The 21,663-nt window shown below is 38.2% G+C and overlaps 1 protein-coding gene across 14 annotated transcripts in view; it reads right to left on the bottom strand.

Moving 5' to 3' along the window:
* Positions 1–21,663, bottom strand: part of SYNRG (synergin gamma) — an 86,642-nt gene that overhangs the window by 34,449 nt on the left and 30,530 nt on the right. For 5 of the 14 annotated variants that reach the window (XM_055577335.1, XM_055577340.1, XM_055577341.1 and 2 more), the window contains exons 7-15: positions 19,893–20,195; positions 18,075–18,308; positions 17,029–17,106; positions 15,269–15,465; positions 14,413–14,661; positions 12,968–13,101; positions 6,615–6,733; positions 6,417–6,479; positions 1,315–2,262 (exon numbers count right to left, since the gene is read on the bottom strand). In XM_055577335.1, coding sequence (XP_055433310.1) covers positions 1,315–2,262; positions 6,417–6,479; positions 6,615–6,733; positions 12,968–13,101; positions 14,413–14,661; positions 15,269–15,465; positions 17,029–17,106; positions 18,075–18,308; positions 19,893–20,195 — 2,325 coding nt within the window. The remainder of the gene's footprint in view (positions 1–1,314; positions 2,263–6,416; positions 6,480–6,614; positions 6,734–12,967; positions 13,102–14,412; positions 14,662–15,268; positions 15,466–17,028; positions 17,107–18,074; positions 18,309–19,892; positions 20,196–21,663) is intronic. The other 9 variants (XM_055577345.1, XM_055577349.1, XM_055577347.1 and 6 more) reach the window with 4 other exon arrangements.

Raw genomic sequence — 21,663 nt, 5'->3', positions numbered from 1 at the left:
TTAAGCAGCTCATACAAAAAAGAGAAACAGAATCTCTCCAGCAAACAAAGAGCAGCAAAACAGAAAAAAGAAAAACATCTGAAGAAAAGTACATTAAAAAAAGAAGTAGACAGGCAGGGGCACAAGTTGCCCTGCAGACAGCCCACTGCACTAGGCAAAGGCCTTAGCAAAGAGCCCGTGGAACACAGCACTCCTCCAATACCTTGCTCCCGATTCAGCACCCTGTTTAAGACCATTTCCAACATCTCAACAGCCAAAGGACGGATGTAATTTTGTTTTCTGACTTGACCAATTTGATGTATGCAAAAGCCGTCAGACTTTACAACTTCTGCCTCCATCTGTAAACTTGGGAGTGTATTGTGTGTCTCTCTGGTTAAACAACAATGAACCCTTCACACATGTATGCATTTTTCTGGAATAATACAGTAATGCTGAGATATTTCTCATTATTAAAGGCCACAAAATAGGTGTATTTCTATATATATATATCAAAGAATGAAACAAAATAAAGACTCAGACACTTGGGAATCTAGTTTTTCTGACAGAAGTTGGACTAGAGAATCAACTGCTACATGTAAATCCACATGGAATTTAAACAGGGTTCCCTTCTAAGATTTCTCTAACGTTTTCTGAGGAAGTTAGTAGTTACCCTATCCTACCGTCTACAGATCTGTTACGATTTAATACTTCTAGTCGTAGCGTTAGCACTGAAAAGCTTACCTGAATTCCACTAACCACTGGTGCCCTTCTCCTTGCCAGGCCCTGGCACGCCAGGTACCCACACACAAGCTCTTGCCCTCTGCTTCTCTTAGGGATCCGGCAAACTGCAGTACCTCTGGCTAGACACTCTTACTTACTTGGCCTAACACGAGTTGCTTTCTGCAAACCAAAAAGAATCCTCTGTGGCCAGCTGACAAACATACCCCGGAGAAGAAAAAAGGAGGAAACACTGACCTCACTCACAGAAACAGAGGGACGTTACTGACACCGCAAACGTCTTTATAAAATTTCTGGCAATGTGTGGCTCGTTTAGCAGTGGATTTTGATGTGCCTCGAACACCAAGCTGGTGTCAGGTTTCAAACGTCAAACTATTTTAGCTATCCAAGTTTCACTGTATTCACAGTTACCACATATCCGAGTAGCCAGAGAATCAAAAGCAACACTGCTTTAAGGGGACTGGCAATGAAGAGGTTAATTATCAGACATTCATGAAGGTTAAGAGCCAGAGCCTTCCTCTTCTGTAAATGAACACCCACAGAACCACCTCTGACATCTGCGTCACCATCACCAGAGTAATCTCACCAATTCCTCACCTGCGGCAGGAGGATGCTGGCCGCTAACTGTCGGTAAATCCAAAGAGCTATCAGACATGACATGCTTAAGCTCGCCTCCCACATCAGCCAGTTTCATGTCAAACTGAACAGAGAGCGCGTCTTCCGAGTCCTCCTTGCCGACACTGCTGCCCCCGAGGGAAGGGAGATCAAGGGACTTCACCGAAGCAGAGTCTTCTTTGGTGTGTCTGAAAGCCACCGCTTTCTCTCCCAGGGATTTGTCCGAGTTCACGGAGGAAAATTTACTGGAGTGGAAGTCAGCAAAATCATCATCGCTCTTGCCCGAAGAAGTGCTGTCTTTCAGCTCTTCACCACCTAGTCCAGATCCCTCGAGAGAGAGCTGTTTGAAGACGTCATATTTCGTGGACGTAGTAGCAGAGTTTTGTCCACTCTTCCCTGCGATGCCTGTGCTGCTGGTTAGAGGACCAGGACTAGCTTCCTCTTTAAGGGCCTCATATTTGTCATCTGCCTTTTGCTCTGACGAAACAGAACTATTACTGAAAGCCATAAAATCTGCAAAGTCATCCTGTTCCCCGACAGAGGCTGGACTAGAATATTCCCCGAAAAGGTTGAATTCTCCAAAATCATCAGCCAAACTAGCAGTCTTAGTTGACACCAATGTTGAACTGGGTGCCGCAGACCCTGCTGGCTGGGGTCGGGTGGAAACGGATTTTGATACGCTGAATGCAGCTGAAAAGGACAATGGTTTCTCGTTGCTGCAAGTAACTGAGGAAAACATATCTAGGTCTGCTAAGTTCAGAGGATTTTTCACTTGTGTTTGTGGTTTCTGTTGGGTAGCTCCTGAGGGGAAGGTGGCTGGAAAAGGTTTGTCTTTTGCTGGTGGCTCTAGTGGTGAGATACTATCGGCGGTTTTAAAATCAGTGAAGCCATCGTCGGTCCCTGCAGACCTGAATTCCGCAAAGTTTTCTCCTGAAAGAAAAAACACAACCAAATACAGAAGAATGCCAAGCTGAAAGGCACATGATGCAAAGCACGTTACAGAACAAGCATATTACAGACGTTTGCCCCACGGGCGCCACATTATCTAACCACTAGTTTGATAATACCCTACACCGTGTACCCCTTTTGTTTCCACAATGAAGGCTAGTGACAGGGAAATAAACGAAAATCAAACCGAACACACACATCATTTTCATTTTCTCATTTCAGTGTGGTAGGTCTGTACCAGCGCCCTCAACTGGCCGGAAGCATTGCTCTCAGGATGTTTCCTCACTGTGGCTACCCAGCCAAGCCTCCAGGAGAATGAGAAATGGGCGCTGGAGGTACCCGAAGAGAGGCGTATTAAAATCGTGGCCCTTTAACGATAAACTGTGATTTTTACAGTGATAAAATGTGATTACACAGTGATCAATCAGGGAAAAAAAAATCACGGTACCTATGAAATATTACAAAGAATCCTGCATCAAATATTTAGGATGTACAAGACTCTGCTCAGTTAGGCACTTAAAGCTTATGGTTAGATACTATGTGGTTTGCTGAAGTATACAAAGGCATTAATTTGAAGGAAATTTGGTGAAAATTTCTGAAAAGGCATCTACTTACTTGCAAAGCATTTTTGCTAAGGGCATATTATAAAGTATTAATAGCTTCTCCCCACGCTGTGAGACAAACAAACTGAATCTTACAAAAAGTAAAAAATCGACGACTACTTGGGCTTTTCTTGAAGTCAGCCATCTCACGGTACCAATCAGCTTTTGTTCCTATTAAAATTCAAAGGGATCTGAACACAAATTCTGTTATTAAAAATTTCGAGGGTTGGATTTAAACTTTATTTTATACTGGGCTCCTCTGGGGATAGAGGTACTGACAGAATTTATTTTTTTAGTTAGAGAAAATAGGTACTAAGGTATTTCTCAGAAATGATTAAACAGATGCAGTTAAGATACTGGTAAAAAAAATCTGGGCCATGGTTCTTAATAGGGTTTCTATTCTTTATTATCACAGTCACATTATCACTCGGGCTTCCCTGGTGGCTCAGACAGTAAAGAATCCGCCTGCAATGCAGGAGACCTGGGTTCAGTCCCTGGGTTGGGAAGATCCTCTGGAGGAGGGCATGGCAACCCACTCCAGTATTCTTGCCTGAAGAATCCTACGGACAGAGGAGCCTAGCAGGCTACAGTCTATGGGATCACGAAGAGTCGGACACAACTGAGCAACGAAAGCACAGCAGAGCATGTAATCACTCACAGGCATGACATTAGGACGTTCAAACAATCTCCATTTTCTAATAACACCTGAAGGTCTCCCATAAAATCCACTAGGTTATACCAGGTAATGAAAACCAGAGGTAAACCAATTATAAATATAGCTCATCACTTGTTATTTAAAAATACGAGTGCCATTCTGGAGAGTTATAAACCAAAACCCAAGAAGCTTTAATTTCCTCATCTACTTTTTAAAACTATATTTTTCCCTAAAAATGAGATAAAGAAGCATATAAACTAGAAAAATGTATGTAAAATCAAAATATAATTCTGAAAATTATCATGAAAATAATACAGGCTTTAAATAGTCTGTGCTTGTAACATGATATATACTTTGATATATCACATGAAAAAAAGCATGGAAAATAATGGAAGCTTATTTTTCTTCCTAATCTGAGATACTTAACCAATCCACCAGCATAATTTATCAACACAGAGAAATCTGTTTACTATTACTAGGGAAATTTTAGAGAGAGAGAGGAAGAGCATTCAGAGTTTCTATAGTTTATGTTTTCATACATACCACTAATAAAACTAAAGTCAATTTCACAAATTGACAGGAGAAGCAGATACAAAACTTAAAAAACTGCCCTAGAATTTTAGGCAAGTATATCACTGATATTTATTTCTGTAAAATAAAAAGGTAACAAGCAGCCAATTTTGTCATAGCCTAAATTTTTGAAGTGCTGCTTTAAAATATTTGTGAAATTGACAAGTTTTGCTTGGTTATTTTGTAAAAGAAATCACCACAGCAAACTAAACTTACTGATGAATTGTAAATGTTTCCACTAGAAATGTAAGCTGGGTGAAAGGGATAAAAAGAAATAAAAATGGGTGGGTTTACATGTTCAAAAACACAGGAGATTTTTGGGCAAATGAATTAGCCACAGTTATTGGACGCCTGCTTATCAGGAGGTACATAAAGCATACGACTTTGTGGCTACCTTTTCAGTCCCACTTCTGAATCCTCATTAAGTTTCCTGACCTCTACTTTCTAGGCTTTAAAAACATTTTAAAAGATATCACTTTCTGCTAAAACTTAAACAAAAAGTGTCACTTCTTTACACAGTATATTTTCTGCATCTACTTTATTGTTTAAACTATAGGGGTAGTAAAAAGGAAACATTATTAAACTTGATCATTCGGACTTAAGAAACTACACCTCTGCCGTAACAGTAATGAAGCCAGTCCAACTTTTTTGTGTGTGTGTTTATATAATCGAATGACAAAGAACTACTGAAATAAAATTGCTAAATTCTACACAAAACTGATTACTTGACTAATAATATTTTATCAAGGCAAGGCAATAATATTTTAACCCTTTGTGTTATTACCTTCTGTATCAAATATTTTAAAAAATCAATCCACCTTATCAGTTTTCTACAAAGTTCGCCTTTAACATGAGAGCCCCAGTCAACTGCAAAAGTGTTATAAGCCAACAAAGTTTCATTCCATAAGAGTCAGATGGCCTTCAAGGAGGTTTAATTGTCACACAATCATCTTCCTATTTTACTTCAAATTTTTGCAGTCCAATGTATTCTTAACAAGAGTAGAATTAAAATATATTCTCCCAAAAGGAACAAGTTGGCATCGCTACATGGAGAGGCTTAAAGGTAAGACTGGAATGAGAGCATGACCACAGCAACGACCGGGGTTCTGTCGGGAAGGCACTGAGAAAGCAGGGCCCGGCTGTACTGCTTACACTGTGGGGGCACCACAGCGTTTCCCAGGAGCAACACAGGTATCACCCAGCCGCTAACACCAGAGCACAGAAAGAACCGTGATATTAACCCACGCTCTTTACTCCAGACTAGCCTTGGCCCACGAGTTGATGACAGCAACACCAGGAGCAAATGCCAAACCAACAAACCTAAGGCCCTCTGGGGCTTGTCTTTGTCCTCCTACTACCTAATACAAGCACGGAGCTATTACATTCTATACCATTACTAGGAAACCCAAGGAAACAGTTCTAGAACCTAAGAGCTGTAAAATATTAAATATTTCTAGAGACATTTAAGCAGAATACTTTCTGTTGATAGTTTAAATTTCACATGTATGCCTTACCCTTCCTGTAACTTCCCTTCACCTTCCCGAACCCACCCCATAACTTGGAGAGAAGGTTGAAACAAATGACTGTGGAAAGATGTTCCAACTTTGAGTGTCCAATACAAAAAGGTAGAATGTGGTACTGTCCACAGGAAGAACTCCTCAGTAGAGGACACGAATTTCACAGCATGCATTGGTTAAGTTTTAAAGGATGTCATTTGACCTATGGATTATCTAAACCCTACACATGAGGTTTTTAGCAGGATTTTGCCACAAATAAAACTTTTGGTCTTCACATATATGGCTCTCAAATTATCGCTCTAAATTCCCTTCCACTCTATTTAAGTCCTTCTATTAGAGATGGGAACCACATAGGCACACAAACCCCCCTCACTCTTCTCATTAAATTACAGCTAATTTTGAAAATCTTGAGGCATACAGACTGGTTGCTGCTGCCTTTTGCACAGTCCACAGATGGCCACACTGCCAAGAGCTCCAAGTCTTACTGAGCATTAAAATAACTGAAAGTGGCCACAGGAGCCTAAGGTGACGTGAAGGCTTCCGGTGAAAGGGAATGCACTGTCTTCAAAGGAAATTGCATCAATTTGGGGTCTGCCCCAATTTTTAGAAAATAATTTCCAATAACTGAACCACATTTCACTTCCTTGTAATTTCCAGAGCCACAAAACAAAACAAAAACACAGCCACAAACAGTAAAATATAAAAGAACGTTTGGGATGTTACTGAAAGAGTTGTAAAAATCTCGTATTAAACAATGAAATAATTCATCCATTTAAGGAATCAAAAACTCACCCAAAGATTTACTCTCTGCTGTCTGTTCGAGCTCTCTGAAAGCACTATATTTATCACCAGGCTCTATGATGAAAAGACAGAAGCTCAATTAAGGTTAGGAACCTTGAGATCACAACTCAAGGACATTTACCATAAAAGGTCACCACTAAAAACCAAGATTTACATTCACAGGCTCATGAATTTATGAACTGCTTTTACCTCCAAACGGAACAGTATTTTCAGAGGGCTTGTCAGCTGCAATTCCTTTAAACACAGCATATTTATCTGTTGAAGCTGATGCTTTAGTTCCAGGAAGAGGCATCAACAAAGAAGGGGCACTAAAAGGGAAAAAGAAATATTTCTTAATGACCAGAACATTGTCTCCCTACCATGTCATCAAGGAAGAGCTTAGAATTAAAATGGCACACAGATACCTAGTAAAAACTCGTGGCTCCCTGCTTTAAAGAAACTATATATGTACACCACATGTGACCAAAGACATTTTTTTTCCTTGAAAAAAATAGACTGAAACAACATTTAAGCAGTAATTCTTTCCTTGATTATGTGAAGAGGGGTCAGATCCATGCTGACCATCTAAATCATCTTTTAAAGCCATAAAAACCACTGGAGTGGGATTTTCTGGTGGTCCAGTGATTAAGAATCTGCCTGCCCATGCAGGGGACATGGGTTCCATACATGCCACAGGGCAGCAAAGCTTGTGTGCCACAACTCCTGAAGCCCGCACTCCTAGAGCCTGTTCTCTGCACCGAGAGAAGCCACCGCGGTGAGAAGCCCGTGCGCTGCGACCAGGGGTCACCTCTGCTCTCCGCTACTAGAGAAAGCCCACGTGCAGCAAGGAAGACCCAGCATAGCCAAAAAATAAATTAATTAATTAAAGAAAAAGACCCACTGGAATGGCATTAGAAATAATTATTACAGAACAACGACCACCTGCAGTTTTATATTTAAATCTGTGAAAGTCATAAACACATAAATCTGTGAAAGTGAACTGCTCCAAGTACGTAAACCCAGTATTTTAAATTATGTTAAGCTTCATGTAAATTATTCTCTCAAATGGGTTCAGAATGCAGAGGCGGAATAGTTTAGATAAAAATCTATTTCTGCAATGCTGTTCAACCAAGATGCAAACTGTCCCTCCTGATCATACTACACCGCTTACTGGCAGGAGTTCCCACCTATGATAAGTAGCAGTAAGAGTTAATACATTCACTCTGCTTTATTACAAGGATCACATCAAGAAGTTGCGGAAGCTATCTTTGCAGCAAAACAACAATCACTTCAAAATTAGATAAAGATACTTTTTCCTGTGGACACATTTCCCTGCTGAATGGAAAAACAGTGTAATGAGTAGTATCTGTGTGGGTAATTCTTGGATGGCTTAAACACAAACTACAAAAGCTTTGCCTTTTTTTTTTTCTTATCAGACCCTGGCAGCTCCCTGGAAGAACCACCTTTACATATGAATGACTACATTCCACTACTATTTTGTGTCATTCAATACCACCACACACGGTAAGTTATATAAATGGATTTCTATTGAGCTCTTTGTCCTGGAGCAAAAATCTTTCCACAGTCATTTAAATCTTCTTATCAGTGGCCTACAAGCAAGGTAAAAACCCAGCTCATACACATGCGTGCTAACGGGCACCCACAGTGCTGGAGGAGTTAGTGCTTCCAAATACCGGCACTTCACTCCACTACCAGACACCGGCTACACATTTGATCTGGCCGAATAGGTCACTGTTTATACAGAATAGGTGGGTTTTTAACAATTCCATAAATAATTAAACGACAACTCATTGAACAGAATGCTGCACAGGAATAAAGGTAATCAATGTCTCAGGAAAAAAACCACAGAGTTGAGTGATTTTTCATGATTTGCGAGTGTTAGCTCTGGGCTTTTAAAGTCTATTGTAAAATCTACTAAATGTGATATTTATTTGAATATCATTAATTTAAAAATTATTTTCAGAAGTGGGAAAAAATAGAGGCTCTTCAGGGTAAGGAAGCAAAAAAAAGCTATGACTCAGATTGTAATTTTACACATATTAAAAAGAAATAATTTCAGTTCTAACCTTGAAGCAATTACTAAATAAAACTGTAATCATTATGAAAGTGTTTATGCCAGTCATGTAACATGTTTCATGTTCCAAACATGGAAATGGTTATTACGATTGTTTAATACTAATGAAAGGCACTCAGTGAGAGGGGCATATCGTTTTAAAATTTAAGAACCTGCATTCTATTGAAAGATGAGACTTAAATGATTTAGTCACCAAAAACTGTTTTCTTCTTTTTCTCTAGTTATCATTTAGGTTTTACAGTTACTCCATGCGGCTGTGGTAGATGATTTTACCTAGTTGCTCACCCTGCTAAATAAATCCATTTCAAAAGCAAAAGAAGGACTTCCCTGGTGGTCCAGGGGTTAAGAATCTGCCTGCCCCTACCAATGAAGGGGACAGGGGTTCATTCCCTGATCCGGGAGGACCCACATGCCATCAGGCAACTAAGCCCGTGCACCACAATTACTGACTCCACGCTCCGCAACAAGAGAAGCCACAGCAGTAAGAAGGCTGCACCCCGAACCTAGAGAGTAGACCCCACGCACCACAGAGAAGGTCATGCACAGCAACCGAGACCCAGCACAGCCAAAAATATATAAATTTTAAAAATAAATAAAAATTAAAAAGCAAAAGAAAATAAGCCAACTCAAAACCCCCATGTGCTTTAATCCTTTTGAACTATTCTAGCATCAGCACCCCATGTCTGCTTTGTTTTACTATATGCAGTTCCCCAGTGCCTGGCACACAGCAAGTATTTTCCAAATGGATAAATGAATGATGTTGCTCCCTTCCAGATGCCCTTTCGTGCCAGCTCTCCAGGACTCTGACATCCAGTTCAACACTGAGTCCAACCAATTTCTCAGATAAACCCTTCTCAGTACCTGTCACTCTAAACTGAGAGCATCTCATCATCTCACAACAGGATTACCATGGAAGCTGCATTTATCCCATATACAGTAGCAAGAATCACTTTCACCATGCCACTTATTTCTAAAACGCTTTACAGATTATGTCACAAATCATAAGGCAGTCCATAACCAGTGCCTGCTCTTAACGTCATTTTTCCCTACAAACGATACTCTCCGCTCCAGCCTATTTCTAACACTTTATTTGCCTTTTCATCTTCTCAAACAATGCCTATTTTTTGGTTATAAATGCTGCCCAAAGTGGTCTTACCTAGGCTTAACTATTTATATCATGACTTAACAAATATCCTTTTCAAATAATTCACAATATGGAATATCGATCATCGTTAAGATAGGGAATTCATTACACATGAACATACACATGACTGAAGGAGCAATTCTAAGAGAGTTTTATTAGACAATATAAATACTCAGATAAAGCTAAGCATCTTTAGAGCAGGAACTGTGCCTTTTGCTTTTGTATTTTATTTACAGTGACTATCCCAATGTCTGGCGCACAGCAGATGCTATGTAAATGTGTCTGAATGAATAAACAAACACTGAGTGTGAATTCTTAGACATGAACAAATGTTTTCATGCAAGGAAACCATAGTAGCAGTCAAGCCAGAACTGAAGAAGAAAAACCTGCAAAGTATGGCTATACATGAAAGTAAACTATTTATGTGGAGATAATGCCACACAAAATTGCTAATACCCTATTAAACAGTTCAAGTCAGGCCACCACCTTAAAACTGTCTATGCTCAAATTTCAATTTCATCTGCTGAAGAGTTTTCTCCCAGAGGAATGAATCATCAATTTGATAAATTCAGTTTGTAACCTTCATACTACAATATATTCATCCAACAAACCTTTATGAACTATATATTGTGGGCTAAGTAATATATATAGACACATGAAATCCTGTCGTCAGTTACCTACAGCGGAGGGAGGGGGAACAATCAGGTAAACCAGTCATGGCAGTTAGGGCACAGATATTCACAAGCTGCCAGGGCAGTAGAGAAGGAGACGCCATGAACTCATCTTGGAGGTAGGGACTGATGGAGAAGGGTTAGTAAAACCTTCCTGCATTAAATCAATTTTTGACATGGAACTAGAATTAACTTTAGAGAGAGCTTCAGATGGAAGAAAATGGGATGTAGAAAGCCAGAAGCTTGAGAGAGCATGGTCAGTCTGGCGGTTTAGGTGTGGCTGGAGATAAGCTGTGGGGAAATGGCAACAGTCAAGAGGGCTGGCAGAAGCCAGATCACACAGGGCCTTTTCCCACACCAAGCAGGAGCGAGGAGGGGGTCAAAAACAACACATTTCTGATTAGGTGACTGGATATGTGATTTAACAAATTTTTATTTAGCTTTAGCAGGAAAATAATGAATCATTTTATGCAGGTAATTTGAGATGCCTTGGGTATTCAGACATGTTCTAGACAAGAGCAGAACAGATCAATATGTGGGATTTCCCTAGTGGTCCAGTGGCTAGGACTCCACGTTCCCAATGCAGAGGGCCCAGGTTCAATCCCTGGTCAGGGAACTAGATCCCACAACTCACGACTAAAGATTCCACGTGTCACAACTAAGATCTGGCAGAACCAAATACATACATATTAAAATAATAATAATAATAATATATATATATATATCAATTTGTGCACAGGAAGAGACCTGAGAAAGAAGGATTATGTGTTTACCACATTAATAATACATGTGTGGCTTGAACTCCCAGTACTTTACAGTCACATCCCTCATATGTCTCTTCTATGTGTCATTTACAAGTGTTTGATGTAGTCTTAAAATTAAGAAAATAATTCTTTCCCTATGTCTATCCCTAAGTTGTTCTTATAGTGTCTGCAGGAAGTGCTAAGAGATAATTGGTTAAAACAGAAAAGATAAGTGAAGTTGCACAAACAGGAATATAAGAGAAATGGAATATGTATCCTGACAAAAACAAGTTCCCAAAACAACCAAAGAAATTCACACTGCTTACTCAAAGCCTTATATGCTTTACTTGGTGGAAGAAGTATTTATTAATGAATACTTTTAAAAAATGAAGGAGGGATTTCCCTGGTAGTCCAGTGGTTAAGAATCCGCCTGCCAATGCAGAGGACATGGGTTCGATCCCTAGTCAGGAAACTAAGATCCTATATGTCTCTGGGCAACTAAGCCCACGCATCAAAACTACTGAAGTCCATGCGCCCAAGAGCCCGTGCTCCACAAGAGAAGCGACTACAACGAGAATCTCAAGCACTGCAACTAGAGAAAGCCTGCATGAAGCAATGAAGACCCAGCACAGCCAAAAATAAGTAAATAAATTTTTTAAAAATAACAGAGGGACTTCCTTGGCCTGTCAGTGGTTAAGACTTTAACCTCCAATGCAGGAGGTGGGGTTCAATCCCTGGTCGGGGAGCCAAGACCCTACATGCCTTGTGGCCAAAAAACCAAGGCATAAAACAGAAGCAATGTTGTAAGCAATTGACTTACAGCAATGTTGTAAGTCTCGTTGTAGTGGCTTCTCTTGTTGTGGAGCATGGGCTCTTGGGCGCATGGACTTCAGTAGTTTTGATGCATGGGCTTAGTTGCCCAGAGACATCTAGGATCTTAGTTTCCTGACTAGGGATTGAACCCATGTCCTCTGCATTGGCAGGCGGATTCTTAATGTAATGAAGATTTTAAGAATGGTCCATAACAAACAAACAAAAAAAGTCTTAAAAAAAAGATGGAAAGGTGTTGACCACATCCTGAATCAGTTACTGTACCTAAAAGTTAAGCTAGTACATAAAACATTAGAAAAACATTTACGCAACTGTGGCTCAGATGGTAAAGAATCTGCCTACAACAAGGCAGGAGACCTGGATTCGATTCCTGGGTCAGAAAGATCCACTGGAGAAGCAAATGGCTACCCACTCCAGTATTCTTGCCAGGAGAATCCCAAGGACACAGGAGCCTGGCGGGCTACAGTCTATGGGGTCACAAAGAGTCAGACACAACTGAGTGACTAACATTTTCACACAAACGCAAACCTCAAGGCCTAAAAGTCACCGATTTCAACTTAAACGTAAGAGAGACATGAATTTTTATATTTCATGTCTATTCATACTTCATATTTCAATTTGAAATATATATGCATTTCAATTTCTAAATGATTTCTGCAGATAGTATACAATAATATATTAGTATATAGTATAGATTAGCAATAATATATACTATATTGCAACATGTTAAAATATGTACCCCTGTCTATAAAGCTTTTCAGCAGTTGAAGACCTGAATCTAATATAAGAATATGAAGTCATCCTTGCCACAAATACACTCAGTTGTAATAAATCAGGTTTAGCACAAGCAGAAAGAAATATTGTCAAGTAGGTGTATACTGGGAGGAATGGTAGAAACTGAAGTTTAAGGTGGACAAAGGGGAAAGAAGCTTGGAGAATAAAAATATGAATACAGTGGGAATCATCTAGAAATCATGAGAGTAAGGAGTCTTAATTCTCTTATATTTAGGCTTCTTATCGTGAACTGTCTCTTTCTCAATTATTAAATACTATATTAACGATATGCAACTCTTTTCTACCTGTTTCCATGCTGAGAATTATTTGATTTTGAAGAAGCCGGCAACTCTTGGAAATCACTGAATGAGTCATCAAGTGACCCTGACTTGGAAGCATCTTGAAAATCCTGGAAGTCGTCATCTTCTGGTTTGACCACCTAGGTTTACAGAAGACATTGAAACAGAAAACATCCAATAATAAAAAGCTAAATAACAAATCTTTAACCATCAACCTCAAAGACAACCTTTTAAAATGTTCCCATTTCAGTACAAATACCTAATTTTAGGAGAACACCCTTTAGACATAACATCAGCTCAACCGCTTAAGGCAAGAATGCTGCTCAGTACTTGTAAATACTCTTGTAAAAATGGTAAAAGACTGGTTTAACTTAATTTATATAATTTTTAAATAGCTGAATCACATTTAATAGATTGAGAAACTGCCATCTTTATGAAACATATATTGTTTGTATATGACAAGTGACACAAACTTGTTTTAATCTATCACATATATGTATAAACTGTGAACACTCGTAATCCCATGCTCTAGGAAGTGAACACTGTTAACAGTTCGTTTGTTTTATTGAAAAACAAGCTTGTACTATATTGTTTTGCACTTAAATGAAATTATTCAACATGGACATCTTTTTCATGCAGTACATGTGCATCCACCACATTCATCTGAATAATCCAATAGTTTGCCACTGTATAGATAAACCAAAGCTTATTTAACATTTTTCTTCTGGTTGATAGATATGCAGCTATTCCTAATTTTCACTCTAACAACACTACAACAAATATTCTTGTATATTTTTGCTCATTTGAGTTACTAGCTCTGTGAGATGGACTCCTAAAAGCATGACTGCTGGGTAAGAAGACTCGAATATTTAGAATTTTGATAGCTATTGCCAAATGTGCCTTCCAAAAAGGCTGTACCAAAAAATCCTTTCCCCACATTTTTACTAACACTAAATATATGTTTAAAATTTTTTTTTTGCTAAACTGAGAAATGAAAAATAAAAGGAAACATCTTAATTAGGCTTAGCAGCTTTTTCAAAAGAAACAGCTTAAGGATTTAACTAGCTTTATTAAACTTGACGTTTAAAATACATATGATAAAGAACTACACATTTTTAGCCAAAATTCAAGTATCTGAAGGCTTCAGAAATTCTTTTGCTTTTTAAATAATGAAAAATTCAACGTTGTACTGTTTTGCTGCTGCTGCTGCTGCTAAGTCGCTTCAGTTGTGTCCGACTCTTCGCGACCCCATAGACGGCAGCTCACCAGGCTCCGCCATCCCTGGGATTCTCCAGGCAAGAACACTGGAGTGGGGTGCCATTTAACACTGCTTAATTTCCACTGCCAGTGTCCATCATAATCCAGCAATCTTTACTACATTTCTTGGAAAAAACACTTGCTCGGATTCACTTTCAGAGATAATTTGGAATACACACAGCCTCTTCATCTACCTGATTTGCAGGGTAAGCTGACATGAAGCCGCTGGAAGTCTGGGCTGCAGCTCCCCCGACTGGCCCAACAAGGTTAATGCCCATGACTGGCTGCCCGAGGGTGAGGGGCATGGAGCCTGCAGGGCCTGAGGGCATCCCCGTGGGCTGACTCACAGCAGCTGGCAAAGTCACAGGAAAGCCACTTAACGTTGGAACAGGAGCCGCTGGAAACTGATTCAAAGCATCGGGACTCATGGCAGGAACACCCCTCTACACAGAACATGAGGAAAACGGGGACATTTTAGGAAACGGCAAACCACATACAGCCCACATCTGACACAGAGACCTAAATGTAAAATCTGCAGCCCTGGGGTTTTCTCTCTGACTCTCCCAGGACTCAGGAATTTGACATCAGAAAGTAAGTTATAAGGTTAATGTAAATCTAATATGTAGCAAAGAAATGGCCAACACACACTCAATATGACATTTTCACTCTCTGACAAGTTTGGTTAATTCACTGTAATCAAATCCTTTACAATGATTTTGTAATATGAGAAAAACTGCTGCCAGACCGAGTACACTTTATCTAAGGAATTTTAGACAAGGACTTCAAAGGACAGAGAAACTTCATCTATTACTAACTTTCAAGCTCAAAAGGATTACAGATAGGTCAGAGAATGTTAATATATTAAAGCCTTTAAATAAAAGAGTATTGTGCTAGCATGCATATCATATAAACAGTACATTCTGAAGAACTCTATCCTGAAAATAACCTATATTTTAATGTTCAAAGAGTTCTATAAGTTGTAGGAAAAAGGATTCATATTCTCTCAGTTTATATTGAAAATATAAACCTAACCTTCAAAAGAATGTCTACCTGTGTTACTGCTATCATGGCAAGAACGGTATAAAGTTCTTCTTTAGTCAGTTTTCCAGGTGTGGTTCGATTAGCTAAGGCCCATATCTGTCCAAGAGTTTCCCTGGGAAGCCCAGATGACATCAGGATGGGATAAAGTTTAGCAGTGTCTATTCCAGTTGGAGTCATTGTGGTTTCTAAAATTTTCTTATAGGCATCTATTAAAGGAAAGACCAGATAACAAATGTAAACATATTACAAATGATTCACCTTTTTTGTTGTCATTGATGCTTATACATGAATAATCCTAAGTCAAACTGCTTTTACAGAACTGAAGCCACATCAAGGGTTTGAGTTGCTATAAAGATATTCAAGTGGAAATGTCCAGCAGACAATTAGAGTCTGGAGCTTAGAAAAGAGGCTGGAGCTTGGTTCTACAGATGAAGATTTTGGGTTAAAGGTAAGAGGGAGTCTTCTCACTGGGAGACAGTAACAGCAGTAAGACAGAGGTGGTATGAGCAGATGCTTTGGATTTTAAAAAAGAAGTTGTAAAGTAATGATGGTGGAACTAATCTGCAAATATTAATAGCAGTGGGAAGCACAAAGTATACCCATATCACCTTTGTCTTGTCCCAGTGAAGCAGAGGCTATTAGAGAAAACATCATTGGGTAGGGTGTTTGGGAACAGAGCCTTCAGAGGAAGACACAGTTACAGTTGAAGTGAGAGAGGAGAACAAGTGTTTGAAAAAAAGGAAGGGTTCACTGGGGAGTCTTTGACAATAAAATGGACTTTCCAAAAGACAAAGTGGGAAAAGCTGTTAGGCATAGGGTTGCTGAATAAAATACAGGATGCCAATATTGCATGGGGTATACTTATTCTAAATAATTATTTGCTGTTCATATAAAATTCAAATTTAACTGGATGTTCTGTATGCGGATTTGCTGAATCTGGTGACCTAGTTAGAGGAGTTGATGGACGAAAGTAGGTTTAAGGTAGACAGAGAAAAATGTTTAAAAAGAAATTTTACATCTAGCATTACATAGGGATTAAAGGTTAGTAGGCGTACCGTACGAACATATGTTTTTTAAGTTTGTATTTATTTATTTGGCTGTGCTGGGTCTTCACTCCTGCATGCGGGCTTCTTACTGCAGTGGCTTCTTTTGCTGCGGAGCATGGGATCCAGTGCACGCGGGCTTCAGCAGTTGTGGCTCATGGGCTTAGCTGCTCTGTGGCATGTGGGATCCTCCCAGACCAGGCATGGAACCCATGTCCCCTGCATTGGCAGGCGATTCTTAACTACTGGACCACCAGGGAAGTCCAAGAACACATATTTTGGCTAGGAAATTACGTGTGTGTTTAAAAGCTTCAGTTGCTAAGTCGCGTCCAATTTTTGCGACCTCGTGGACTGCAGCGCGCCAGGATTCCCTGTTCTTCACTATCTCTCTGAGTTTGCTCTAATTCATGTCCACTGAGTTGGTGATGCTATATTTTGATAGTGTCTTTTAAAATAGTAAATTTAAGACAAACTTTTAGAAATAAAAGTTATATGATGGTCATTAAAACATTACAGCAAAACATTTTTCCTTCATTTATATAGTTATTTCATATATGAGGCAGTCATAAACACTAGCTGTATTTAATTTTCTGTACTCTTTCAGAAAAAATAAAGTTATAATTTCTTCTGCATATTCTGTAGCCACAATAGTAAACATTTACAACTACACTACAACATTTGAAGTAAAGTATCCAGATAGGAATCTTGGGCAAAAAAGCTTTTTACCTGGAACCAAACTCTCATTGTAAATCCAAGGAGGCATTCTGGGCTGAACAGGATCCTGTGAGGGAAATACCCCCACACCTAGGAGATAAAGAACATCATCTAATGTATGTAATGGTCTGTGCAACAGAAGTGGAAATCACACTGAGTCATGGCTTTTTATAAGAAGCGTGCTGGCTGGAGACACTAAAAAAAAGTCACCAATTCAACTAAACTTCGGTTTCTAACCAACTCTTGTACATTAACATTGTCCTAAGGCATAAACTAAAAACACAGTTTATGTTTTTATAAAAACATAAAACAAACAAAAAACCCTAAGATGTATCAAATCAATACTCTGGATCATATGAAGCTTGTACCATTCACATATATTACAAATTAAAGGCAAAAACATGACAGGCAATGGTTTAAAAATTACGTGTACAAAAAAAAAAATTGCCCAAGCTTCACTTGCAGCTTTTCATAATGTTTCTTTGCAAAGTTTTATGTTTTAAAATCTTGAAAATGACACTGCTGCCTCAGATGTATAGCATTTTTATTTAAATTTTTTTGTTTTCACTTTGTCCTGTAAAACAGCCTCCAAGAGTTTGCCTCCTGGGTTGTCCACATTCATCTCTGCAAGTTGAGTTTACAAAAATGTGGATCTTCAGGCAGCAGTGTGTATGGTTTATTTCAAAGAAGCAAAACATATTCTCATTGGTGACTTTTCCAGTTAAATTTTAACTTTTCAACCTTAAAGAAGAACAGAAAGTTTAAGAGGGGAAAAAGTTTTTATAAAATAAAAGAAGAAATTTTAAATCAGGAATGATTTTGATTAAAGAAACTGGTTATCAAAAAAAATTTTTTTAAAGGAGTAACAGTGTATTGAAAGAATTCAGAGCAAAATCGTAGGGGTTAATTACAGAAAAGAATGCATTACATATATTTTAAGCAAAAAATTTCAATTAGCAAAATCAAGCAGCATTCATTTTAAGATTAACGCTTAAGGTGTTAGCATTTGAGCGACATTTGGTTAAATGAACTTTTTGCTGAAAATTTCATGAGCTCACCACTCTCTTCAATGGACAGGTTTTGGTCTGAAGTCTTTTCTGCCTCTGCAGTAGTGGTACCACTTACACGTCCATCTACAGCACCCCCATTATTGGCCATTAAACTGGGATGGTTCTTACTGGAACCTGGGCCTAGGGCTTTGTGCCCAACTTCAGAGGTATTAAATTTAATTTGTTCCTGCCCAGATGTACTTAAATCACAAGATACTAGGAGCTTCTCCTCCAAGGAAGAGCCTAAACAAACAGCATGAAGGATTATTTGTATATTATTGCAAGCTTCTAATTTTTCAACCATCCATTTCCACCCCCAGATTCTAAATGGAAGGCCCTGCCACATATAATTTAAATTCTGAAATAATTCAAGCCCACACGTTTGTACAGAACTGGAGATACTTCAGTGATTTTAGAAAACTTTATCATCATTATCTTCTTTGATTCTCAGGAATTCTGTGAGACAGTAGGTAGAAGAGCGTGGGGGAAGATGTGTTACCTTAGAAATTTGGTGACCTACACAAGATATAGACATTTCTATAGACTATGCCTATTTCTGCATCTGTCAATTGAGAAAGTGTAGACAAGAACATGTCAGCTAAGAGCCCTCTCAGCACTATTCTAAATCTCAAGACAGAGTAAGTGCCCCACTCACCCCTCATTCCCACGTGTGATTAAAACCGAGGTACAGAAATGTTCAAAGATTTGTCCAAGGACAAACTGATAGTAAATGGATACCCTGGGCTTCTGAACCCCCACATGCTTTATCACAGAACCAGAGAGCACTTTCTAAAGCAGCTTTCCCTGGCTAATTACTCTTAAGAAAATGATCATGGGTATTTCCCCAAACAAGAGTCACCTTCTGAAAAAATCAGTTTGTTCCTACAGTTCTAACATGGTTTAAATGGATCATAACTTCTTAGATACACCTATCGTTTAAAAGTGGGCATTTAATTTCTAAATACATGGGGCTTTTAAAGTAATCTTTGATATTAATTCTCATTTTGAAATTAATTTCTCATTTAAATTTTTCTTCTCTGCAATCAGCCTCTGTGTTTTTTCAGTCTTTTAACTTTATTGAGGCTTTCAAAGGCTAAGTTTTGGTAAATGTCACAGTGCACTTGAAAATATGTGGGTTATTTTCAAATAACTTTTGATATTGATTTCTAATATAATTTCATAGTAATAAAGAACAGACTCTGTATCCTTTCAATACCTTTAGACCATGAAACTTCTGCACCTTGTTTTTTTTCACCTTGCTTTATGTCCCTGGATATGTTCCAGTGTCTCCTGATTTACAGTTCAGGAAATATAAACAGGGTTTGTATCCTGCTGTTGTATGAAAACCATATAAATCTTAATTGTTGAATTGATTCACAGTGCTTTTCAGGTCTACTATATACCTCTATTTTTCTGTCTGTTCATTCTATTAATTTTTGAGAGCTTGATACTGAAACTTTAACAAAAAAATCTTAATTTACTTAAAAATAATTGTAATATTTAGTGGAACTGTAACTTTTTTTCTGTATTTTCCAAGTCTGCTTTAAATGTGTTAGCATACTTTTGTAATTTTAAAAATAATAATAAAAAATAGGTCCCAAATTTAGCAATAGAAGTTTCAAATCACTTTTTCAGAATGTGAGGCCCCCAGATTTTTTTTTAAAAATCTAGATTCTTATCTAGAGTCTTATTTTGGTGAATTTCAATAGTACTCACATATTCAGGCCCATGTTTCTTTGCCAACATCACTGTATTATTCTATGTATGTAAGTGAAATAAACTTTTCTAGATTTTTCAAAATACTTTCATTAAGAGCTTAGGAGTTACCTGTTTCCTGCACATTGTATGAGGCCGAAGCAGTAAAGAAACAAGGAATTTGCCCAGGGACACCATGTAAGGCAACAGACATCGGACTCTGACCTGGAGGGAGAGGCTGTGCTCCAGCCTTCGGTACATGCAACTGGCCAAGTGGGGTGGTGGAATGGAAAGACTGAAAAGGCTGGGAAGTGGAGGAAGGCCCACATGTGGGAACTTCAACAGGCCCCTGCATAAAGTCACTGAATTCTTCTTCATCAAGAAAGGCAGGTGATGGGGAGACAGTTTTAGTAGAATGAGATGATGTGGGATAATCTGCAAAACGGAAAATGGCAATGAAACACACAGAAATGAAAATTAACAGGGGAAAAGAAACTGAGATGTAGCACAACTCCAACAGAACATACTGAAGCATGAACAGTGGAGGCGACTAAGAAAGAACATGTAACGACAGTCACACGGAATCATACAATGAATGCAAAACACTTTGATATCTATCTATAAATAGCCTTTTGGTCTTTTTAAAAAAGAGGTTTTATAGCTATTTTGCATTTGGTTCAAAAGCAGAAAACTGTAAAATTCAAAATTTCTTTCCTTTTATTAGAATAGCACTCATTTTTTTCCTTGAGACCACTAGTAATTTACATCAAAGTGGTGATTACTTTTGAAACTCAACTGATCTATTTGGATAATATTTTCTCAAACCAATATAAATAAGAAAAGCTGCCTATATGCTGCTGAATACATTTCAGAGATACACGCTGATGACTAAATTTCATGAGGCCAGTAAAAAACCAATGCATGACACATACTTATAATTTTTGATAAATCCTGCCTAATTGACACACTTAGCATAGTTCACATTTCATATGAGGATGAAAGCTACTATACAGGGAATGAAAACTACAGGTGCAACAAGAACATCAAACACATTACCAAAGTGATGCTTTCTTGGGAGAAGCACCAAAATTAGGACACCATCAAGTCTTAAGTCAAATAACTTAGCAGCCAATTAAAAAAATAAACCCTAGCTAAGCGCTATGTTGAAAAGAACTCTGCCTCTAAAAGATACAAATGTCACTATGGCTTTTTACTGTCAAATATGAGATTCACTTACGTAATAAACCTCTCTACAGGGATTAGGTTTAATAATCTAAGGCTCATTCACAATAATAATATTGTTGCTTCTTCACATTGCAAACTAGGAGCAGTCTTTTTTTTTTTTAAGCCCTCATTTGAAAAATGGGGACACTATGTGCTTCTCTTTTGGATCCATGAAATAAAACCTGGAAGCATTAAAGTTCTATGAAAAATGCAAAATGACTATAAAAAATGAAAAAAAAAAAAAAAAAAAAAAAGCCATGTCATAATGAATCCCAACCCTCCCAGTAATGGTTACTGAGAGTGTCTGAGAGTGTGTACTTAAGTTCTCAGTTTCGGTTCTCTGACCATTACTGGTAGAAAATAGCAATAATGGAAAACTGAGAGCTACTATGAATATTTTTAGATGGATCCTATTTGGGCTAAACCAATTTTTTTTTTTTAGGCTATACCAATATTTCTTTGCATTTGACTGGAATTACTTTAATTCTATGTGGTATATATTTGGCTTAAAAACTCATAGCTATATATATATGATTAATAAGAAGTATAAAAATTATGTGATACAGTTTGTATTCACTATTTTAAGATAAACAGTCTATAGGCGAGAATTAAAAGATATCTTTGGTGGAAAAAGGCTGGAAACCCTTTAGGTGCTTTAGGCCTAGGTTTAAGATCCTAG

Source organism: Bubalus kerabau, chromosome 4 (assembly GCF_029407905.1).
Source record: "Bubalus kerabau isolate K-KA32 ecotype Philippines breed swamp buffalo chromosome 4, PCC_UOA_SB_1v2, whole genome shotgun sequence".
NCBI lineage: Eukaryota > Metazoa > Chordata > Mammalia > Artiodactyla > Bovidae > Bubalus > Bubalus kerabau.
The sequence above is the reverse complement of the archived record's forward strand: the minus strand, read 5'-3'. Positions and strand labels throughout refer to the sequence as shown.